We start from the raw sequence: 25297 nt of genomic DNA, 5'->3' as shown, positions 1-25297 counted from the left end.
TTTGGAGCTTTTTGATAATTCATTTACCAGATTTTAAAATTTAAAAAGCAGTATTTTGATAACTCCATAAGAATAATCTTATTGTTTTAAATAATGCTTTCAAAACATTAAATGGTGCTGCATAAGTTCTTTATTAACCCAACAAGATACAGTCTTTTAATATCTGCAGACTAATAATTTACAAGCATTAGATACAAAATAAACATATTTACAAACCAGATATGTGATGATTACAATTTTAAATATAATTTTTAGAAGAGAGGCAATAAAATCTTAGATAAATGAGTTTTTCCTTAATCATTAAAAAAACCCCTCTTTCTTAAAAGCTTTTTCTGTAAATGTAAAAACTATTCCATGCCTTATAGCAGGCGACTAGTATCTTTAATCTTGAGATATCTTTAAATAGAAATCCAGCTCAACTCAAGATCAACTCATCACTTCCCAAAGTCCCTGTAGGGTGAATCCATCCTTCAATTTCTCTATTGCAAGCCCCAGTTCTTCTGAAAATACAGGTTCACGATCTTGTTGCTTTTTGTGAGATAAGAGGATGAGATGGGAATGAAGAAGGTGGGCAAGGAAGAGGAAAAAAAAAACAAAAAATAGGATTCACATAAGTTTTGTGAATACTAAATGTCAGAATACAGAAAGTTTTTTTTCATATACTATAGGTAAAATGTCCTTACCTTATTGCCATCAGCAAAATAAGCCTATAAGACAAAGAAAATAATATTTCACATACTCAACATGTAATAGGTGAGTGGACTAAGAAATAGGTAATTCATTTATAAAACAACTGTGTAACTACATATATTTCACATTCTGTTTCATTCTGTCTAATGCTCTTGTCATCTATCTTTACTATGCTAGCAGCAGATTTAACTTGCCAATCATTAGTAGTGACTACAAGCTTTAAGCTCCAAAAAATGTGCTTTGTAATTAGTACATAATTAGCATTGCTAACCTGAAAGGAGATAAAAAGAATGACTTAAAAGCTATAAAATTTTATCCCTACTTTTGGTTTAGAAGAAGATGCTGGCAAAACAAAACAAAGCAATCAGTGCTTCAATGTATCAGCAAATGCATACATTTGAGGTAGTAGTAGTTTATAATTAAATATTTTACACGAATTTCACACTTGTTTAAAAATACTTGTTCCCAGAGAGGTATGCTAGTCAGATTTATACACCACCATATATAGAAAGCATTATTATTATTCTGGCTATGAAAGCTAAATAATACAAATTTGCAACAGAAAAGTTCATTGTTCAAATAACCTTTTTAAGGTAATACGCCAATAAATCAAAGGGAAGTCCATCTCATAAAGACTAATTATGAAAAGTATAGATTTTTAAATTAATTTAATTAACTAGCATGTTCTATTATTCTTAGGTATGAAAAATCTTTTGCAGATCTGAAATCCTCCGAATAATTGTGTTCTCAAACTATTTCCCAGTTTGGTAACTTAAAGGTAATTTCAAAGAACAAGTTCCTAACTTAAAGAAAAAATTGCTTTCCAATTCATATGTAAGATAACTCTCAAAAAGTCTCACGTTCTATGGTGTTTTACATACTTAAGCCATTACTTAATTAAACATGACTCAGATTTTAAAAATCATAAGATTTTCAGTAGCTCGTCTTCATCATGCTCACCACAAAAGCGTCCGTGTGATCATCAGAGTCTATTTCTACATCATCTTGAATCTGTTCAACTGTCAGAGCTTCAAGGGGCTGTGGCTAAAAACAGCAGATGTTAAAATGCATCAAAGAGGTAATAGTAATTCAACAAATAATTTTAGTAAAATGTGCTGTGAGAATTGTAAATACTTGTAAAAGAATAAAACAGTTGCAAACTACTCAAATCTTAGAAAAATCACTGCATAGTTTATATTCTGTTTATTTACTTGTGTGTGTGTGTGTGAGAGAGAGAGAGAGAGAGAGAGAGAGAGAGAGAGAGAGGAGAGAGCAGGGGAGGGGCAAAGAAAGAGGAAGACAGAAAATCCTAAGCAGCTCTGCACTGCCAGCAGCCTGAAGCATGGCTCAAACTCATGTGCTGTGAGATCATGACCTTAACCGAAATCAAGAGTCAGAGGCTTAACCAACTGAGCCACCCAGGTACATGATAATTTATATTCTATTAAAATTACCTTGAGTAATCAGTTAAACATCAAGGTTTTAAATATGAAGTCAATATCATCAAAAATATTAAAATGGAAAATTTACACATACTTAATATGATACTTAGAGATATCCTTAAAGAAAAAACCTCTCATTGGACTTTATCTGGTTTTCTTTCACATGGTTTAAAAAAAACTAAGTTCGGATAACAGCAAATTTTCAATTTTCCTTAAAACTGAAATGGTCATTAAACAGAATTTGTGAAAAGTAAAAGAACTATGATTTGCACGGACTATTCTAATGGTAAAGCAAAATAAAATATGGTACTGATATTCATTTTTCAAATGTTTTAGTATCTTTGGTGTGTTAGGCACTATGCTAGTACTACCAAGGGTAAAAAGTTCCTGTCCTTACAAAAGGTCTGTAATCTCGTGGGAAGGGAGCAACAGATAAAACACAATTACAAATAATTAGATACTAGGTTGAAACATATGAAATTGCCATTTTTACTAGTCAAAAATGGTCAAAGATTAATATCATATGGTTTAACCAATGAAAAGTAGCTGTAACAAATGCAATTTATCTATTATAATAAAAATGTATATAGACAGCACGACTTCTGGCTTGTGAATCCCAGAAATTTTCATGAAGAAAAAAGTGGCATATAAGGTAGGCCTTTTGGGATGAAGACGGCTTCCATATAGGTAGGGTTAGGGGAAAGGGTATTCCTGGCAGAGGGGACCAGCATCAGCAAAGGTGAGAAACCACAGGATGTGGCTGAAGAATGATGAATAATCCAGTATGGTCAGAATATAAGAGTCCCATGAGACAGAAGAAGCTAGCAGGGCTACTGTATTGAGCAACCTCAAAGGAGCATCATTCACACTACATTTACCAGGTTCTTATAGTTGGGCAGTGCACAGGCTGTACAACCAGATACTGTGGCTGTGCAGATAAGGTAGGAAATGTAGACTGGTGTCTACTGAAATTCTTTAATACCAGCCCAAAGAATTTAGACTTTATCTATACTATAGGTAATTGGTGGGAGGGGTGTGTAGGGTAGAAGTGTATTACTTGACAAGAGCGACCTGATTCTTTGAGGACAGCCTGAATGTTTCAACCACATTCACAGTTGTGTAACTGTGTATAAGTAACTTAACCTAGCTAAGCCTCAAACTCCTTAACTGTGAGATAAGGATAATAATACTATACTTCAGAGTACTGTTGGGAGGATTAAATGAAATGATGCATATAAAGTTCTTAGAGCAGTGAATTGGAACAGTAGGTGTTCAATGCAGCCATTCAGCATCTATGAATATTCACTAAGAGCCTATTATGTGTTAGTTCTGATTGCTGGAGATACAGTGGTTAAAGAAAATAGATGAAAATCCCTGACTGCATGGAGATTATTTACAATGAAGACTGATGAGTGGTACCAAAAATAAAAGAAGCAAGCAAGCCAGCAAGCAAGGATAAGGGACAAAAAAGTGACGGAGGCTGCTGTTTTAGATGGTAGTCAGGGAAGACCTCCCTGAAGAGGTGGCTTTTGAGTAGGGGCTTAACACAAGATGATAAGAGTGAGTCATTATGGCTGGCTATTATTATGCACTGCGGATCAAAAAAGAAGAAAAGAGAAGAAATGAAAAGCAGAGAATTTGTAGGAGAATTAACATACTGAGTGCCTCTCATATGCCAGGCATTTCATGGACATGATCAATAACTTTGTGAGAGAGATTATCTTCATTTTATAATGAGAAAATTGTACTTCAAATTTGCCTAGAATCACAAATAAATGGTGAGATGGGGATTAAAGTCAGGTTTGCCAGGTTCCAAGGAACATGCTTGTTCCACAACATTATTCTGGAAGGAAAAGTCATAACAGTAATCGTGGTGTGAGTGTAAAGAAAGGGATAGGAAAAGGGAGGAGGCTGTATGATTGACTGAATGAATGAAATAAGACAATCAGAGAAACAAAAAAGGAAATCTCAGCTTTTGAGCACGGCTGACTTTGACTAATGCTAAAAATAAACAAATAGGTCCATCAGTAGGGTGGTGCTTTTGAGAAAAATGATAGCATTTTAGGTATGCCAAGTTTGAGGTATTCAATCAAGTCCCAGGGTAGCTTAGAGACTTGGAAAATTATTTATTTACTTAAATTACTCAGATAAACTTTTAAATGAGAAATTCAATTTATGTTATTTGGAACACTCATTTATGTGAATATCTTCATAAATATTTGGAGGCTTGGCAAGATGAGAGAACGTGTCGAGGTCGGAACAAAAGATGTGGGAGTCGTGCACAGCAGTGTACGTGGACGGAACTGGAGGACGGCTGACATTGCTGAGCAATGTACGGAGAAGGCCGAGTGAAAGGGAGAATGCCGAAGGAAGGGCAGAGTGGAAGGAAAACAGAAAATGATGGTTAAGGAGATGAAATACATGAACGTATGTATAATGCAGTCAGCAACCCACAGAGAAGTTTCAGCTGGAAGGGAGGGGGCTATATACAGAGTACTATAGGGAGAGAAAAAACTGCGTGCAAGGAGCGCTACCAGGCAACAAAGGCCTGGCTGAAGTCGGAGGGTGTGGATTTGAACTTAGCTGTCCGGCCCTACTTGATCTTCTCTGCTCACGCACTGTAGTCCAAGAGCAGAAGAGACAGGTAATGTATATGCTTTGTGATATGGCTCAACATGCTGAGTGCCAGCAGGGACACTACTGACAGTGGGTGGCAAGGGTACCAGTAACAGTGTACGGTGAGGGCTGGAGCAAAATAACAGATAGCAAGGGCACCTGTGAGAAGACTAGTCAGTGAGGGCACCAGAGACAGAACCTCTGGCAAGGGTCCCACTGACAGAGCAGACAGTGAGGACATCTCTGAGGTAGTGGCTGGTGAGGACACCAGTGACAGGCCAGATGACAAGGGTCCTAGTTGGAGAGGCTGAAGAATAAAGCCAAAGGAGAGTTCATGTACCTGGAGAGCAGGGTGGGTTTGGGGGCAAAAGCCAGAAATCATACAGAAAGCAAAGAGCAGACATTTGGACAGGATACTCAAAATACTTCCTAACTGGCATGTCAGAGGCACTGATGAATAGGGAATGGACCTGGCCCTATTGATGGAGTAGACTCCTGGAGTTGCTATATGGTGGGGCTCTGTGAGAAAAGCATTGTATCTGTAAGGCCTGTAAGGTTTGCCCAAATGCTAAGGGGAGGTAGAAGTGGAATAAAAACCAAACAGCGTGAGAGACTGAAGTCTTTCCACATCATAGAAGCCTTGCACATGGACGCTTCTCTGAATAAACCTCTCACCTAGAAGGGCAGGAATGACAATGGAGCAGCCAGTGAACAGACAGGTGGATAGCTGCAAATTTGTGATGGCTGAGGGGGTCATGCTCACTGAGCAGTCTGTACATTCATCATTTTAAACAAAGTTCAAAATGAAATTGTACACATGTATTTATGTCTGAATTTTATAGATGTGTAAAAGCAATTCAGCATACTCTGTATTTTACATACTGAACTAATTACCTTTTCTTCCATCTCATAATCCACTCCAAATATAGGACTGGCAGAATAGACTTTGTGAAGTGAATTGATTTCCTTAACTGATTCTTGTAGTTTTTCCACAGGATCTATTTTAAAGCCAAGAACATATCCTCCACTCTGTACAAAAAAAAAAAAAAAAAAAAAAAAAAGAAAAGAAAAGAAAAAAGAAAAACGAAAAAACAAGCCTGGGAATGGTAATCACAGTATATGATAAACTATAACTCTAGTCTTTATTTCAGAGCACCATAGGTAAGCTGATTTTTTCATTTAAAATTTTTGTAATGAAAAATTGAAAGCACATACAAAAATAGAAGAAAGAGTACAATAAGCACGTATGTAGCCATCTCTAGTTTTGACAAGTAGCAATGTGTGGCCAACTCTGTTCCATATTTAACCTCCCTCTCCCCCAAATCTCCTCCTCTCACCCCTCAGGATTATTCTGAAGCATAGCCAGATATCACATCATTTCATCTATAAATATCAAAGATGATAGTTTAAGATTAAAAAAAAATACGCTGTATATTATGATGGCCAAGGGAACTAAGCTTTTCTTGAGCTAGACCTTGAAAAACAATAAACCGTATTAAAAGAAGAAAGGGAATGGCCTAGCTGAGGCTCTCTCCTTGAAGAATTAGGAAAGGAACCTGATCACGACAGATTGTTGTTGAAGAGTGTTAAAAAATTAAGTAGTGGTGGGGGGCGGGGGGTGGTGACTGGCTGGCTCAGTCAGAGGAGCATGTGACTCTTGATCTTGGGGTTGGTTCAAGCCCCAAATGGGGTGTAGGGATTACTTTAAAAAAAATCTTAAAAAACAATTAAATAGCATTCTGTGAAAGGTGAGAGCATATACTTTTGGGTTCAAATTCTGTGTTTTACAACAAATTTACTATCTGATGCTGGGAAACATTTTCCTTAATCTTTTAAACCTCAGCTTTCTAACCATAAAACAGTTATCTAATTGTATTAAATAAAATAATGTACACATGACATTTGATACAGTTCCTGGAACATAGCAAGCACTCAGTAAATGGAAGCTACTAATCTGCAGGCCAAGGGGAAGGAGTGAGTAGACATTCATATTCAAACTTCGAATTTAGAAGAGCAGTGATTTTACAAGTAAATGTTTTATTTAAATGTATTTCTGCAAAGAACTGGCCTAATGGGACACAGCAATTACAATTAGATACCGTATAATCTCAGGGTGCATGTGTGTGTCTATTTGTATATATCTGTGTTTCCCAAGGACACTCTTGTGAATCAGTCAGACCTGAATCAAAATCTATCCCCACCACTTACTAGTCGTGAGACTATGGGCAAGGTTCCTAACTTCTCTAAGCCTCGGATTCCTTGAGTGTAAAATGGGGAAAAAATAGTAACTGTATCATAGGGTAGAGATTGAGGTAATACATGAAAAGTACAGTGACTTAACTCCGTCATTAAGAATGATAATCATGGGGCACCTGGGTGGCTCAGTCAGTTGAGGGTCCAACTCTTGATTTTGGCTCAGGTCATGATCTCACGGTTTGCGAGATGGAGCTCTGTGTTGGGCTCAATGCTGACAGCTCAGAGCCTGCTTGGGGTTCTCTCTCTCCCTCTCTCTCTGCCCCTCCCACACACACTCTCTCTCAAAATAAATAAATAAACATAAAAAAATGATAATCATAATGATGATAATGGTTATGTCTGCCCAACAAAGAAACAAACATAAGCAAGGTTCTTCCTATGTGGACAATTACTGCATGATTTTAAACTTTTCATATAACTTCATGTTATAGCTAATATTCTTCTTGGATGTAAACTGGTTACTATAGAAATAAAACTAAAAATATAGACAGTCATATAGTTTAAAAAATCTATTAAAGATTAATACAAATAGAAAATATCTTACCTGCTGAGAGCTTTCTATGACAAGAGCTAAACCAAATTTTGAATCTCTAATCTTTATTGAACGCTAGATGTAAAATGAAAAAAAAAATGCACGTTTTACTATCTGATAGTAGTGATTCTTTAACACAAGTTTTTCAACTTCTACACAGTAACCACTTTGCATAATCTAAAGAACAGAATTCTCCCTCTTTCCTGCATCACACTCCCACTGAGATCAAGTAAAATGAAACTGTTCATACTAGAAACAGGCAGCAAACTTGTTAGGTAATCAAAGGGGAAATCTCTGAAATGTGCACAAAATTATCTGATTCAAATATCCCCCCCCCCCCCCAATCAGGGAGTCCACAACTTTTCTGAGTATTTGAAACCAAAGGCCAGCAACCTTTTAGTACTGGAGAGCCAGCATGTTTTGTGGTTTTTAAGGCTGGGTTAGTTTTTAAAAGTCACATGGATATGACTGTCCTAGTGACAGAGTGTGATGATATCAGATTGCAAGTTGTTTGGACCAGGCTGAATTCATTCCAAAGGCCATTTTCGGTAACTGTATTCTTAAATAACAAAAACTATCGTATTTGAAGAACAAAAAGCACAAGGTTGTTTACTACTCAGTAATTTTTTAGTATAATACAGATTAGGTCAGGCAAGCTAGAACATATATAAACGCATATAAAACAGCCATCAACAATACAAACCCCAGTTTATCAAATACCTATGCAGATTCTGTCATATCTTCCCAGCCATGGTTATTAAATTCTTATACATCTTTAGATGGCCAGAAATCATTTTCTTCCTATCAGTTTTTACGATTTTCTGTTTAATGTGTTGGTTTTCTCCACCAGACTGACAACTCTTTGAAGGCAGGAACTGTGTGCTGCTTCATGGTGTTCACGACTATCTCTCTAGCACCTAGCACAGAGTGGGTGCTAAATATTTGTCACATTAACAATCAGATATTTTATTTTATTTATTTATTTTTTCAACGTTTTTATTTATTTTTGGGACAGAGAGAGACGGAGCATGAACGGGGGAGGGGCAGAGAGAGAGGGAGACACAGAATCGGAAACAGGCTCCAGGCTCTGAGCCATCAGCCCAGAGCCTGACGCGGGGCTCGAACTCACGGACCGCGAGATCATGACCTGGCTGAAGTCGGACGCTTAACCGACTGCGCCACCCAGGCGCCCCAACAATCAGATATTTTAAAGTAACTCAGAAATCAAACGATTTGGCAAAAGATAGGCTTGGGAACAGTTTACAAAGAACCACCCTTGTAAACTCAGAAGTCTTAAAAAATGACATTTTCCAGATATCACATACATTGTGTCTATTCAATAAATAGTTGTTAATGAAACTGCCTAGTCTTAAGACTTCTTATATCCCACAATAAGGGTGATTACCATAGACAAATCACACAGGATTTTCATTAACTATTTTTACGTTCCACCTAATTTGCACTAGAGACCTATATGTACTTTCCTTATGTAAATGAAATTCTTCAGTTTATTGGAATTTACTATCTGTTTCACTGAATCACATACTTAGCAGAAGATATAAAAAGAACCGCCTTTACTCTCAAAACGACTGGTCTCAGATGTAGTTAGTTCTTATTCTGGATTTTAACAGCTTTAGTTGAACTTAAGCTAAAATCATTATCACTAAAAACCATCTTGATTCCTTTCACCAAACCTGTAGTATGAATCTAGCTTGTATTAATGCTGTTTCTGTAAACAGTGAAAACAGTTCATTCACAGAATTAAAGGCTTCATTCTGCCTTTAAAAGCAGAAAGTGTGAAGAGAGCCAAAACAAAGTGTGTGGAGCAGTATGCTTAAGACTTGCAAAGAACATTGTATGGAAACCGATTTGTCAATAAATTTCCTTAAAAAAAAAAAAAGACTTGCAAAGAACCACTATACATCTACCTCATGAAAAGGTTATGGAGAACTTTAGTAGCTAACACTCTCTGACTAGAACCTAAGAAAGACACATCTTAAAAAAAAAAAAAAGAAAGAAAGAAAGACACATCTTAATCTGTATGGTAACTACTAAAAATTTGAAAATCCTGCATATTTCTCTCTTAATAGCAAGTTGATAACACTGGGGTTTCCCTTGAATGTAAGTACTGTTGCGTCTTTTCTATGCTGAAATTGTAAATTCTCAACATTTTAAAAGTCTGCTCTTAGCTACACTGTTGCCACTTAAAAAGAGGGAGATAGAGGGGCACCTGGGCGGCTCAGTTGGTTAAAGCCCTTGACTCTTGGTTTTGGCTCAGGTCATGATCTCACGGTTCAAGCCCCACGTCAGGGTCTGCACTGATAGTGTGGAGCCTGCTTGGGATTCTCTCTCTTTCCCTCTCTCTCTCTGCCCCTCCTCTGTGCACTCTCTCTTTCTCTCAAAATAAATAAACTTGGGGGGCGGGGGGAAAGAGGGAGATAGAATTCATCTAATCCTGAAAGTTCCATTAACTACTGAACAGAAATAATCTACATTAAAACAAGGTCACCAAAATGCATGCACTTACAATTTGCAGATATGGTATGCTGACGTTAAAACTGTCATTCATATTTGCATGCCACACAATTCTCACATTGGTAATAAAAAAGGTTCCTAAATTTCCCTGTGAAAGATGAGAGATACATCAATGATCATTTGTTTGAATACTTACTCTTTATTTTCTAAACACCAGAGTAATTCTGATTATCACAGTAGCAGAGAATACCAGAATTGAGTATCATGGAGTATTAATGACTTCATTATTCACTGAATCGAAGTACAACTAGATGACTGAAAGCCTGGATTCTGGAGTTAGACTCTAATCATTATGCCATCAGCACCTACCAGTTGCCTGAGCACGGGCAGATTTGTTCTTGGTGCATTGTATCAAATGTAAAATGGAGATTTGATTAAATAACCCCTATAAAGTCCTTATCACAACGTATAGCACATAGTAAGCATTCTACAAGTGTTACATCTTATTAGGACTGTTGTTCAAAACCTGGAGTAAGTTAAGACAAGGGAACTGTGGTAAGAGAGACAAAACACATGTGATAACCCCCATTAGTCCATAAGAGTTATTTTATAGCTCTTCAATGCTAACTATAAATCAAACTGTTTTCCAATTACATGGCCCTTCAACAAAATTACTTCAGGACGATAGCTAAAAAAAATCTTTAATACCTAATAGCATGGCACCAAAATTAGCTGCCTCTACCATTTATCTATATCATTATCCACCTTTACCTTTACCTTCTCTCCACCATATACTCCCAGAGGAATTTATTTTATACTTTGAGGTTGGGCATAAAACATTAACTCACAAATCCAAAATCTAAAAAGCCCTCTTCTGGGATAAGCAGGTTTGAAACATCAGAAAAGGACACTTATTGGGATACCTGGGTGGCTCATTCAGTCAAGTGTCTGACTCTTGGTTTCGGCTCAGGTCATGATCTCACCACTTCATGGGTTCGAGCTCTGCATCAGGATCTGCTCTGGCATCACAGACCCTGCTTGGGATTCTCTCTATCCCTCTCTCTCTGCCCCTCCTCCCACACACACTGTCTCTGTCTCTCTCAAAATAAATAAATTAATTAAAAAAAAAAGACCACTTATTTCTCAATTATCATTGTTAATAAACATATATATAAGTATATATATTTTCCTCATCCACTCTCATTTTGCAAGAAATTGGTATACAAAAAATTTCAGCCTCCTTATTCCTGGTGCACATCCCATTAAACAATACTAAGTCTGAGTTCAGAAGGAGTAATTATTTATGTCATTCTTTCCTCTCATTTTAGAAGAACAGAACAACTTGCAAAATTCCTAAGGATTTTTTAAAAGAATAGGAGGGCATATTTTATTTTATTTTATTATTTTTCAATAAACATAAGTTAGGTTACAATAACATCCATATTTTCAATAAAATATTTCTGATAATCCTGAACATCTTAATTAATTAATTTAAAATGCCAGGTGTGGTGCTAGATGGTAAGGATCTAACTGAACAGAGTAATTCCACCCCTACTTTATAAAGCCTAGAATCTAATGTGATTCTAGAGTAATTCCACCCCTACTTTATAAAGCCTAGAATCTAATATAGACAAGCTCTGTATTTCAGAGCAGGAATAATTTGAGGTGGCAATTAAGTACAGACTGCATAGGCAACACAAAAGGAAGGTTTCAGAAAGTGACATCTAAGCTATTACCTAAAGCAGGGGTTTGTAAACTACAGTCTGTGGGACAAATCTGTCTTGCTGCTTCATTTTGTATGGCCTAGAAGCCAAGAATAATTTTTACATTTTTAAATGGCTGGAAAAAAGTCAAAACAATAATTCATGACACATGGATACTGTATGAAATTCAAATTTCAGTGTCCTTAATAAAGTTTTATTGAAACACAGCCATGCTCACTTGTTTACAAGTTGCCTATGGCTGGTTTCCTAGTACAATGGCAAGTCTGAGAAGTTATGACAGAAACAGTATGTCCTGCAAAGCCTAAAATATTTACCATCTGGCCCTTCAGAGTAAAAAGTTTGCTGATTCCTGATGAGTAGTTATTCAGATGGAAAGCTGTCTATATACTATAGAACCATTATCAGAGTTTAAAACTAGAAATTAATTGTAATTTAAATTTATGATTCAATGTTTAGCAAAAAGCTTTTCCTTCAAATGCTATAGCTTTAATCCAGTGGTTATCAGTCTAATCTAGGTTATAACACACACAAAGGCTGGAAACTATTCTTAGTAAGACACAAATTTTTCTCTAGAAATTGGTTTGTTACTTATTCCAACTATTTGTTGCTTGTATGTTTCAACTGGTCTTAACTTCAGGAGCAAATGAGAAGTTACAATAATAGATGTAGGAATCACCAAATGAGTTATATGTTTAATTCCATAAAGACCAAATTAAAAGGCTTCCATGACTGTCCACCCATGGCTCTCCTCCATCAGCATAAGTTATCAAGAATTGGAGGGTAGTACAGCATAGGGGGAAGAAGATAGCTCTCAGACGAACTAGATATGTGAGGTCATTTAATTTTGGGGGCCTGAGTTTTTAATTTATAAGTGAATGGAGACTGAACTAGATAATCTCCAAGGTCTACTCCAACTGTAAATTCTACATAGAACAAATGCTGCTAAACTAAAAAGAGCACAAAACCATGAAAATATGAAAATCAGAATATTATTTTATATTGAGAGCGAATGCTAACTTATCAGATGTAATGCTTATTTTAAGAGTTAAATGAACATACAAACTCAATGATAAATGAAAAAGTAATTACAAAGCACTGACCCAAAAGGTTCATTAGCTTTTTGCACAATACCTGATCACTGGATAAATTCCATACTCCATTGATTTTATCATATACATGTTCTTGTGGTAATAATCTTAGTTGCTTGTTTTGAATTAGTGCACTTCTCAGTTTAAAATCACGATACATTTTAGAAGTTTCATATGCTCTATAAAAAAGAACAAACAAAGACTAACCCACCCTGAAAATGTGGTTTTCCTAAGTTATGTTTACCTACCTACCAAAATATATAGTTGTTAATACTTTATGTACATCACTCAAGTAATTATTATAATAAATTTAAAAATTTGCTTTTCAGTAAGTTTTGGGGATCAGTCTTTTAGTCTTTATCATTTTGGTATAGCATTTATAAATGTTTATTTATTTTAAAAATAAACAGGTTTATTTTTAGATGTCTAATTTTTAAGACAGCACATATCATACAGCACAAATGAAAGGAAACAGATTTTCCCTCTAAGCTGAAAAACAATGCTTACCTATAATAGACATGGAAATTCTTTTCCCTATCAAACAAAATGCTTCATTCCATTTCTCTGTTTTAGTCAAAGGCACCATTATTTTTTGGACATAAACAGGAGTCCAATTACTTTTCTCATTGCAACCTGAGAACATTATGATCACATCCACCTCCATACAGAAAATTGGAATGAATGTGTACCAACTCCAAAAGGGACCACAGGACAGTGTGTATCTGTGTGCGAGTGTGTGTGTTTTATATATATATAAAATCCCTTTGTTTTTTTCTCCATGCTTTCCTACTGATAAATAATAAATAATTTTCTTCTGTATTTCTGTAATATAATTATTCTGTAAATAATTCTGTATTTATTATTAGTTTTGATTAGTTTCATTATACCTATTTGGATCACATTTGATTGTTACTTCTAATTTTACTCCACAAAATTATAGGCTAATTTACTCATTTAATAAAACTAAAGGGTTTTCTTAGCCTGAGTAACTTTAGAAGTTATTGACATAAATCATAATACTCATTGTCAAACTTATGGTTTTTACTTTAATTAATCTAACATATAAGTCGTGAAAGAGGAGGGGTGCCTGGGTGGCTCAGTTGGATGAGCATCCAACTTTGGCTCAGGTCACAATCTCATGGTTTGTGAGTGAGTGCCCCACAAATATGCTCAAACTCTGCTGTCAGCGCAGAGTCCATTTTGGATCTTCTGCCCCCTCTCTCTCTGCCCCTCCCCTGCTCACCCTTGCTCTCTCAAAAATAAACATTTAAAAAATTGTGAAAGAGGAGGATTTGAGCATTTGCCTATAAATCTTAATTTCCTTTAGTGCTATAATCATCCATGTTTAACCAGTGGAAAAAATGGAAACTATGCTGTGAGTTATTTGTGGGGGAACTCTTATTTTTTAATATTGAAGAAAAGCAGTTTCTATGCTTCCTTCAAACTCCTTTTCATATTACATCTCTAAGTAAAGTGAAATAAAGAGCTAAGGTTTAGGTATGTGTCCAACAGAACTGGGAATTGGGCATATATGTCCAACAGAATTTGAAAAATATTTAAAATAGCTAAAAAGTAGAAAAGACCCAAATGTCTATGATTTGTGAGTAAACAAAATATATCCGTACAATGTAATACTATTTAGTTATAAGGAGTGAAGTCCTGATACATGCTACAACATGGATCAATGCTGAAAACATTATATAAGTTAAATATGTCAGATATAAAAGGGCACTATATTGTATGAGTCCATTTATATTAAATGTCTCAAATAGGCAAATCCATAGAGACAGAAGTAAAACAGTGGTTTTTACAGTGGTAAAACAGGGGCCATGAGAAGGAAGGAATGGGGAATGACATACGGACTACAGTGCTATAAGGGTTTCTTTCTAGGGTAACAGAAATATTCTGAACTGGGTAATGATGGTGGTTGTACAATCTTGTGAAATACTAAAACTATCAAACTGTAAACTTTAAAATGGTAGATTTTATGCTATATGAATTATATCTCAAAAAATCTAAACCATTATGTAGATTAAAAAATTGAGGAGCCTGGGTGGCTCAGTTGGTTGAATGTCCAACTTCAGCTCAGGTCGTGATCTCATGGTTCATGGGTTCAAGGCCCATATCGGGCTTGCTGCTATCAGAGTGGAGCCTGCTTTGGATTCTCTGTCTCCCTTTTTCTCTGCCCCTCCTCCCCCTTCAAAAATAAATAAACGTTAGGGGCGCCTGGGTGGCTCAGTCGGTTAAGCAGCCGACTTCAGCTCAGGTCATGATCTTGCGGTCCGTGAGTTCGAGCCCCGCGTTGGGCTCTGTGCTGATAGCTCAGAGCTTGGAGCCTGTTTCAGATTCTATGTCTCCCTCTCTCTGACCCTCCCCCGTTCATGCTCTGTCTCTCTCTCTCAAAAATAAATAAACGTTAAAAAAATTTTTTTTTAAAAATAAACGTTAAAAAATATTTAAAAAAAATCATCAACAAAATGCAAAATCAAATAATATACTAGGAAATTAAGAAATAAATTTGCAACATACGTAACAGATGAGAGCATAATTAAGAAATTTATAATAGAAAACTAAATAGCCAAAAAAATTTCAACATCACTAGTAATAAGGAAATGCAAATTAAAACAATAGTATATATATTTCTGTGTGTGTGTATAAATATGTGTATATGTATATTTTGCCTGTCATCTTAGCCAAGATTTAAAAAAATCATAGCACTTAGGTCTGGTTAAAAATAAAGAGCTACAGTGCTCACTTTGGCAGCACATACACTAAAATTGGAACGATACAGAGAAGATGAACACGGCCCCTGTGCAAGGATGACATGCAAATTCGTGAAGCGTTCCAGATTTTCTGCAGCTTCTTAGAAAACTGCCACTCTTTGAGGATTAACTTGGAGGAAATGATATGAGTCAAAGCACAACATGTGGCACTGAATAATGAACTCGTGATAATTTACTAGAAAAATATTCCAGTAAAGCAATCTATGACATGAGAATGAAGTTGAGTGACACCTGAAAATCTATGTGCACATATGTTGTTTCTACATAGCTCGGAAATGAGAAAGTGTAAACTTGCATTTCTTTATAGAATTAAAAAAAAGAAAGAAAAAAAAAAAAGAAGGGTGCCTGGGTGGCTAAGTCAGTTAGGCGTCCAACTTTGGCTCAGGTCATGATCTCACGGTTCGTGGGTACGAGCCTCGCATTGGGCTCTGTGCCGACAGCTTGGAGCCTGGAGCCTGCTTTGGATCCTGTGTCTCCCTCTCTCTCTGCTCCTCCCCTGCTCGTGCTCTGTATCTCTGTCTCTCTCTCTCTCAAAAATAAACATAAAAAAAATATTTTTTTAAAAAGAGCTAACATAGTGAAAAGAATTTAGCAAATAATAAAACCAAAACAACCACACACACACAAGAAAAACAACAATAAAACTCTTTAGGGAAAACACCCAGAATGCCTTCTACTGCTAGAAAAACAATCTTTTTAATTCATTAACTGAATTATCCAACTTGGTTATCTAAATTGAATGAACTCTCTATTTCACTGTCACTTCCTTGGTAGCTAATTTAATAGAATCTTCAGTAGAATTTCTTTTTTTAGTATTTTATTTATTTGTGTGTGAGAGAGAGAGAGAGAGAGAGAGAGAGAGAAAGCAAGCAGGGAAGGGCAGAGACAGAGAGAGACGAGGACTCTAAAGCAGGCTCCAGGCTCTGAGCTGTCAGCACAGAGCCTGATGCAGGGCTTGAACCCATGAGCTGGAAGATCATGACCTGAGCTGAAGTTGAATGCTTAACTGACTGAGCCGCCCCTTCAGTAGAATTTTTTTTTTTGAATTTTCAGTAGTCTTATGTATTTTATAAATACTTAAAAGTGTTTATTAAATTATAATGCAGTATGTTCTTCTATATATCCTCAGGATATTGTAATTTCTTGAGCTTGCAGGAAGATAAACTTTATCCTCTAAACCTCTATATCATAGAATTGCCTTAAAATTATTCAATAATCCATAAAGTATTACCATACCTGTGTACTGCAATCACAGAAGTAAAAAGTCTAGGACTTCCAGGAACCAGATTTGTAAATATAAACTCAAAACGAGTACTGTTACATTTTGTTAGTATATAAAGAGCTTCACTTTGGCCTCGTAATTTCTGTAAGAAGAAATTTATTTAAAAGTTCAGACTTTAGGAGCAACTCTCATTTACAGTGAAAACAAAGTCCAACCTCAAAATAGTTAATGTTTCTTCAGTACATACATTTCAATAAGATTGTTCAGACTTACAGAGTTAGCAGTCCTTGTTGTAATGTTCAATATGCAGTTGTAACCGATAGCTAAAATTCAAGCAAAGAATTTCAAGAACATGATACAATCAACCGAGAGAAAAAAAAAATTAAATATATATATAATACTTTAAAACATTTTTACAAATTTAAGTTAAATAATTAAAAGAACTAGAATATCAATTCTGCCTCTTTGCACAAACAACGTTCACAGCATGGGAGAAAGGAAGTTTGCTTCTCTAAAACCTATATTGTATTATTCACTGAACAGCTTAGTACCACTACCTCAAGAGAAAAAGTCTTGCTGGATAATCTAAAATAGTTTTAAAAAATAAGTAAAATGAAATTTAACACAATGAAAGGTTGCACTTTTACTAGAATTTAGATCCCTCTTTTTTGGGATTAAACAGGTCATAGCAAGTTGTCAAAGGTAAGTAAAGAACAAAAACAAAAGCGAAACCATTCAGTGTAAAAGCACTAATCTCATGTCCAAGAGACAAAATGGACAGACTGAAAAACATTTCTTTTGCATAATGATACAGTCTATACAGGGCTGCTCAAGTTTTTATCAATTTAAGTTTTCCACATATTTCATGGTACAGCTTTTTTGGTATCAAAAGCCACTGTGCAAGTTCACTTGACAAAGTATTTTTATTGTTTAATGTCATCTAACAAAAATACTCACAAAGATTGACTCTGGGTAATGCCAAAGAGTGCCAGATAATTCTTAAATTTGTTACTAAGAGTCTCCCTAAAAGCAAACAAACAAACAAACAAAAATAGGTTACCTTATATAAGGACCCATTTTTGCAGCACAGAAAGAGGTAGACGTAGAACTTCTGGCTCAGTATCAGCAGTAATCCTCACAGATATTTTCATACATTTAGCAACTGAATGTGTTTTTTGTTCGTATCTATCCTATATAAAGTATACAGTGCATGATTTGGAATCCCAGAGAAACAAAATCTGATAGTTACAGAGGGGATACAGGTATCCAATGCCAACAGCTTGGTTTAACTCAGATTAAAAGAGAGAATTGGGTCTTGGTGGAAGTTGCTCTGGGAGGTCCCAGCAGGTCAAAAATGTACAAGTGAGAATGAGTATGGGATGGCATAATTACAAACTCATTCAGTGAAATCACCCTTCTCAAAGGACTTTCATATATACACTAATCCCTGCCACAGGAGTACTCTCTTAAACAGTTCTCATTTATATAAGCCACACTTATATACCCATTTTTTTTTTTTTTGCTATAAACAAAATTTTTTTTGCTCATACGAAGTTATGGCCAGGCTAAATTCTGCTTAAGGCTTTATGCTTTTCATTCCTAGCTTCAGACTGACATTCTTATACTGAAATATAGAGTTAGATAACTTCCTTTCTCAAAGTGTGTCTTATGAAATAGTCATCTCTATAAATGCTCTGAGGAAAAAAAGTCAAGTAAATCTGAGCATGGTAAACTATGTGTCTTACAGATTTAGAATGCAATTAGCATATTAGGATAGTTTTGAGATATCCTGAATAAAATTCCCTTAACTTTGTTTAACCCCAATATTTCTTCAACAAATTATAACCACAGAATTCTCTTGATGAGTAATCTATAGCCAGGTCATGCTCTTTCCTCTTTGAAAACCCCTTCCCAAACACCAAAATATAACTGTCCCTGTTCTTCCTAATCTCCCAAACATTGAAATATGGCTGTTTCATTCTCATACAGCTTCAGTGTGCAAAGCTAATCTGATAATTTCATGTCAGGCTACTTAGTTGAAATGGATTAAATGTGCTAATCTTTTGGGGTATTTATAGTTTGGTGTGGTTTTTTTTTTTTTTTAACATTTATTTATTTTTGAGAGAGAGACAGAGCACGAGTTGGGGAGGGGCAGAGAGAGTCGGAGACACAGAATCCAAAGCAGGCTCCAGGGCCTGAGCTCTCAGCACAGAGCCCAATGCAGGGCTTGAACTCACAAGCTGTGAGATCATGACCTGAGCTGAAGTCAGACACCTAACCGACTGAGCCACTCAGGCACTCTGGGGTATTTATAGTTTTAACATGAGTCTCCTGAACTTTGTAATGCCTTAATTTGGTCATTTTCAAACTGCTGGGAAGGAATGGATGGAGACGGCTAGAAGACAGGAATCCCCTTCTCTTTTTCTACCTTCTTATTAACCAGCAGCTCTGCACACTCCTGTAAAATGCCATTTTCTGGGGAATTGTTTCTGAGATGTGTACAAATACAGTTATTTTTATTAATAGGAAGATTTCAGGCACTATGATGGAGACTTCTGGCAGAGAGGTGTTTTGCCCTCTCTACTCTGAAGTGCTAGTATATGATTCTATACTTAATGAGCGCTCAGTGAATTAAAAAATGGTCTATTACCCGTAGTCTTTGTTTGGACTGGTGGATGGACTGTCACATAAGAGTTCCTGCCAGTCTGTATGAGAACAACGAAACCTTCTCAGGGCTTCCTTAAGTTAATTCAGGTTTGTCAGGATCTAGCCATCTAGAGATTATTATTCCACTCTCAAAGGCACAAACTAAGACTTCTTATTTGCTGCGAAATCTTCATACCTCACTCTCACTTGGGCCTGGCTGACACTAGGAAGCATTTCATAAATGTGATCTAAGCAGTCTTTCAAGGATGGGCCCTTGCCACTGACAGGATGTGCCTATAGGCTGCTGGTTATGACAGGTTCCCTTCACAGGGAAGAAAGGCCCACAATTAAACTTGCTGTTCACATACCACTCCAGAGCAGACCAGAATAAAGACCCAAAGAGCAAGTGGCCACTTGAAAGGCTGCAGTGTTGGGGAGCCTGGGTGGCTCAGTCGGTTAAGCGTCCGACTTCGACTCAGGTCATGATCTCATGGGTTCGAGCCCTGCGTCGGGCTCTGTACTGACAGCTCAGAGCCTGGAGTCTGCTTCGGATTCTGTGTCTCCCTCTCCCTGCCCCTCCCCTGCTTATACTCTCTCTCTCTCTCTGTCTCTCAAAAATAAACATTAAAAATTTTAAAAAAAAAAAAAAGAAAGGCTGCAGTGAGCATGTTCTGCCAAGAAGGGTTACTGTTCAGTCTCTAGGATTTACTGCTCCTCCTTATCTGTTCTGCTAAGGGTTACTGTTCCTTCTCTAGGATTTACTGATCCTTCTTACCTGAATGAGGTCTGCTCCTTTCCCCCCCACTTACTCTTCTCTTGAATAAGAGGTTTATGACCCATCTTCTTAAACCTCCTTTCCCCTAAAAAGCCTTTTCAGATGTACTAAGCTGCCTACTCATCCCCTATTTTTTTCTTAAACAACAGTAGTGACGCTTATAAGACCTGGTCACTGGACTTGGCTCCATTACGGCTATATGAAGCCTGGGACTTTTCAAAGTTCAAGCCTTTGGGATTTGGTTTGGGGTGGGAAGGACTCTGGAGTCCAACTCTGGCTACTCCTCAGACATCTCACATGATTCTTCATTGCTTAACCTACAAATAAACTTCACAATACAGCCCTAAATTTGTACTCCATATGTTCATCTCCAGGTGTCAGTCTTGGGACATTGTGAGTTACTCTTGGAGTTCTTAAAAGGAAGCATGGCTCCAGATAGCAAAGCTATGGCATATTTATTCTTTTTGTGGGGAGGCAGATTCAAAAGTCAGAACTATCCCATGCTCCTTACAGACAGGAATCCTGGAGTTTTAATAGTTATGTTGGAGAAAGCTGATTTCAAAACTGGGATTTATTGAAGGACCAAAGTTCTGAGGAAGAACCTGTATTCCCTGGGCTGCAGGTTTCATACCTATTCTTTCTTCTCTTTAAGTGTGACAAAAGTCTTATGTAGATTTAACTCTTTCACTTTCACAATTATATTTACACATAATGCTGTCTCACATCTTATTCTCCAGCTGATATGACTTATCATTTGTAAATCAAACCAGAAATATAAAAAAAATTAGGAAATATACTCACCTCTATCCCCATTATTTCCTTTGGTGTCTTCAATTGAATCTAAACAATCAATAAGGGCTTCTCCAGGTCTTGTTTTCATTTGTCTAAGATAAATATCAAGGCTTTAATTTTATAGCTACAACTATACCCACTTACAATCTAGTTAGAGACAGAAGAGACATATGCAGATAAAACAGCCGACAGTATAAATGATACAGTACCAAATACTCGTGCATTTGAAAATAAGGTCTTAAGAACTTCTAGAACCTGGAGACTAGTGGGGCCTGGAGTGACCAGGGACATGCAAAGAAGTCAGAACCAGAATGAGAGGTAGGATTTGGAGAAATAAGAGAGGGAGAGAGTCCATGATTAAAGACCAGAAATAAAAAAATGATGAGGGAATGTGGGAAGATCGATCTGGCTGGAGAAGATCTATGTTAAGAGGTAGTGAAAAATGCATGCCACTACTTTTGAATGCTAGTCGGATAGATATGAGCCTTGTCCTGTGGATGACGGAAAACCTTCAGAGGTTTCTGAGTAGAGGAAAGGAGGTCAGGCAGTTATGGAAGGAACAAGCTAAAGCAAAGCATCGTTAGGACTTGGTAAACAATTAGATACAGGGAATAAAAGGAAATAGAGTGAAGTTTGCTAACTGACAGAATGCATCTAGAGTGTTCAAAAACAAAAACCTAGCAGAGTATGTGGTACAGCCTAACACATTCTCCATAGCGCTGGCTTAATTACCTATTGAAAATGCAAACATGATCATATATCTTCCCTGCTATCTTCCACATCATCCTACTGCCTAGAAAATGAAGTCCCAAATCCTCAGCTAAACATTTTATAGTCTGGCTACTCTACCTTTCTGATTGTTCCTCCGTCCTCTACCTGCCAATTCTGCCTTCTAGCCAATGACGTTTGTACTTCCAAGACTCTGCTCCTAATGTTTTATTCTTTTTTTTTTTTTTTCCTGGAATACTCTCTTTCTGTCTACCTGATAAGGTCCTGCCCAACCTTCAGGGCTGAACTCAAATATTATTTCTTCTTTAACGTCTTCCCTAAGCAGAATGAACTATTCTGTATTCAGGATGGCACTTACCACGTTAAAAAAAAAAAAAAGTTGTCTATGTGTATCTCCTGCACCAAAATGGGGGTGTGGGTATCATTATCCCTAGCTATCAGCACAGTAAGTAGCACATAGTAAGTATTTGATAAATATTTAATAAAGTAGAAATGTTCATGAAATGGACCTTTGTTTGGATTAAGAACCCTCCAAGAATAATAGAAAGTCATAGGATGTGAGCAATATGTAACTGTCGTTTATAATTTTATAAATTCCCTTCCCTCACAAGTTCTTAAAGGATCTAAGACCATGTTAGAATTAGAAGTTAATATTTCATTGGCTATCCAAGGTTTTGTTCATGATAAGGAATCATAAGAAGTGGCTAAGAAGCTTCATTCATATCATTAACCCAAGAACCTTAGCTTTACTGTTTTCCAACAGTTAATATCCCAATGGGCATTTTCCCCGGGGACTTTGGGTAGGCAGATACTATTTTCTCTTAAAGCATGGAATTTAAAAAAACCCAAGGTTTCTGTTGAGAGGTTCCAAAAGGTAGCTCCTTCTTCCTATTGGTGATTTAAATGAACAATAAGATGGAAACTTATCATGGAAATAAAGTTTGCGTGGTTAGGAATTTTGGAAAATGCTTATTCCCACCTCCCTTGTTTTACAGACGAAGAGGCTCAAGCTCAGAACGGTGAAGTCTAAGGGCCCACAATGTGTGTCGATATTCCAGGCTTAGTTTTAGAACCCTGGGCTCCTGAGTCCCTGCCGAACGTTCTTCCACCACACGAAACTGGCACCCCAACCTCACTTGGGTATACCGGACGCCCAAGCCCTGGATGGTCCTGGACGTAGCTTTCTGATAGGTGTCCGGGGTCAGGACGGGGTCAGGACGCAGCCAGGACGCGGCCACGGATCGCACAGGTCTGAACCACTGTAATTCACATGCATTCCCGCAGTGGCCGAGCCAACCCGGGGTCTCCCGGGGAGCGGACCACAGGCGCAAACCTCCTCCCGCTCTCGCGAGGCCCGTGAGCTGTTGGGGCGCAGGCTCCAACTGAAACCTCGCTGCGGCGCCCTCTACAGGCCCCGGGAGCGACTCACTGCGAGGAGACGTCGAAGCGGACATCCCGGTCCTCCCAAAGCGCGTCCAGCACCGACATGGTGACCGAGGCCCAACGCTGGCACTCTCGGCAGCAGCGGAGGCCGAGTGGCGTCTCACTGGTTCCAAGGCAACGGGTCGCCTGTGTCACGACGTCTACGGCGGGCGCCGAGAGCCAAGCTTCCTGAGGTAGGGTGCGCGCTTTCCCGGGCCTGTCGCGTCACTAAGCGGATTTGTGGCTCCAGGCGAGATGGGGGAGGTTCAAAGAAAGCAAGCTGGCTCCGGCCCAGGAGTGTGTGCTTGACCTCTGACTACTTTCCTAGCCTCCAAACACACATCCTTAAGCCATTCCACCACCTTCCCCCATTTTGCTACAGTCAAGAAATTTAGACTTAAAACTCTTTATTCTTTACCTGGCCCCGCCGGATCAGGTCCCGCCCACCTGTCCTATCTTTTGCTACCCTCTCCTAATGCCGACCTTCCAGGGAGGCAGGGCTCCCTTTCCCTGCCTGGAACTCTCTTTCCCCAGATTTCTGCATGGTCTGCTCCCTTAAGTCACTTAAGTCTCAGCTCAAACGTCAACTGAGGCGGTCCCTGATCTGTCACTGTATCCTGAGCACCCAGAGGACAAGACCTGATCTATCTAGTTCACTTTGAACAGTGCCTGGCACAGAGTAGGCACTCAATAAAAACTTTTTGAATGATTCAAACGCCTTCCTTTCCTCAACTTATGACAATTCTTTAATTCAGTGGTTTTCAAAGCGTGATCTGGAGATCCCCAGAGTTCCTTAAGATCCTTTCAGGGCACCCACAAGGTAAAAGTATATGCAGGATAACAGGAAGACCTTATTTGCCATTGTAACTCTTATTTATTCGTTGAATGTGCAGTGGTGTTTTCCAGAGGTATGGGAATCTAGCTGTCTTCTATGAAGCCAAACATTACAAAAAAAATTTGCAAACTTGCAAATTTGCAAAAATGTAAAACAATGCTACTCTTCTCATATTTTTGGATAATATAATTATTTTTTAAAATGTTATGTATGTTGACATACAGTGAGCTTATTACTTTTTAATGGGTCAGGAAATGAATTTTTAAATGTGTCATTAAATATCAATAGATATAACCCATATAAACACAAGCTCTTTCAGCTGCTCAATAATCATTATTGTTTTTAAGAGTATAAAGGGGTCCTGAAATCAAAGGTTTGATAACTACAGCTTTAAATGATCTAGAGCTCCTCTGTATTAGGCTCTGTGCCAAATACTAGAGACATGGAAGACTATAGGAGTTTTCCTCACGTTGAAGAAAGTAATGGAGACATTGGAACATATGGTGGACATAAACTAAGGTGGCCCCCAGTGAGTCATATTCTTATATAATCCTTTCTCCTTAGAAGTGGGCATAACCTGTGACTTGCTTCTAGCCAACAGAATATGGCAAAGTGATGGGATGTAAAAGTGATGGTATATCATTCCCATGATTATGTGGTTATGTAAGACTTGGTTTTAGTTGATGGGAGCAAGACTCTCTTGCTTGCCTTAAAGAAGCCAGCTGGTATGATATGGCCTTGAGGGACAGCAGCTTCAATCATATAAATGCAAGGAAAGGGAATTTACCAACAACCTAATGAGCTTGGAAGCAGATCTTTCCCTAGTAAAACTTCTGATAAGGCCTTTGCTCCAGAAAGGGTCTGGATTGCAGCCTGGCGTGACTATAAGGAGAAAACCTGGAGAAGCCATGCTTGGAGTTCTGATCTATAGAAACAGATTATAAATGTCTGTTGTTTTAAGCTGCTGAATTGGTGGTAATTTGTTACGTGGAACAATAGAGAACTAATACAGGTTGTGGAATCAAGGGTGGTGCTACTCTAACAAGTAGCAGAGGCTAAGACCAGCAAAATTCTGTTAGGAAGCAGGCTGATTACTCACTTGCAAATATATGCTACCTTTTTCATGAAAAGGCAAGGATAGAAGTTTTGAACTTGAATATCTCTGTTTTCCTGTGCCTGCCTGGCCCAGCATTTTTGTGATGGGAGTGTTGGGGACAATACCTGGTCTCTTTAGTTTCCCAGGTCTGCCAAGAGGAATTGTGCTTCAATG

The 25297-nt window shown here is 37.6% G+C and overlaps 1 protein-coding gene and 1 non-coding gene across 5 annotated transcripts; one reads left to right on the top strand and one right to left on the bottom strand.

The window, feature by feature from the left end:
- Nucleotides 1–112: 112 nt before the first annotated feature.
- Nucleotides 113–23357, bottom strand: BBS5 (Bardet-Biedl syndrome 5). 4 transcript variants are annotated; one of them, XM_043576974.1, is made up of 12 exons: nucleotides 23200–23354; nucleotides 21051–21133; nucleotides 17786–17851; nucleotides 17102–17151; nucleotides 16843–16970; nucleotides 12867–13002; nucleotides 10064–10159; nucleotides 7549–7611; nucleotides 5643–5777; nucleotides 1651–1734; nucleotides 684–707; nucleotides 113–528 (listed from the first exon to the last, which is right to left on the bottom strand). In XM_043576974.1, exons 1-12 carry the CDS (start codon nucleotides 23256–23258, stop codon nucleotides 427–429), a joined length of 1026 nt encoding a protein of 341 aa, XP_043432909.1. In that variant the 5' UTR covers nucleotides 23259–23354; the 3' UTR covers nucleotides 113–426. The 4 variants fall into 4 exon arrangements, with proteins under 4 accessions (XP_043432909.1, XP_043432910.1, XP_043432912.1 ...); XM_043576975.1 differs by having other exon boundaries at nucleotides 23104–23216; XM_043576977.1 differs by lacking the exon at nucleotides 5643–5777 and having other exon boundaries at nucleotides 23200–23357.
- LOC122482232 lies at nucleotides 15571–15677 on the top strand. The gene has a single exon (XR_006297039.1). It is a non-coding gene; the product is annotated as a U6 spliceosomal RNA (small nuclear RNA).
- Nucleotides 23358–25297: the final 1940 nt, after the last annotated feature.

Source organism: Prionailurus bengalensis, chromosome C1 (assembly GCF_016509475.1).
Source record: "Prionailurus bengalensis isolate Pbe53 chromosome C1, Fcat_Pben_1.1_paternal_pri, whole genome shotgun sequence".
Taxonomy (NCBI): domain Eukaryota; kingdom Metazoa; phylum Chordata; class Mammalia; order Carnivora; family Felidae; genus Prionailurus; species Prionailurus bengalensis.
This window is presented reverse-complemented; position numbering and strand designations above follow the sequence as displayed.

Coding starts and splice junctions, on each gene's coding strand:
- BBS5 (XM_043576974.1), bottom strand. CDS start 23,258: ATGTCGGTGCTGGACGCGCTTTGGGAGGACCGGGATGTCCGCTTCGAC. Junction 16,971..17,101: donor CAACAAGGACTGCTAACTCT/GTAAGTCTGAAC, acceptor TTCTTCTTACAG/AAATTACGAGGCCAAAGTGA. Junction 1,735..5,642: donor ATTATGAGATGGAAGAAAAG/GTAATTAGTTCA, acceptor TGCTGTTTTTAG/CCACAGCCCCTTGAAGCTCT.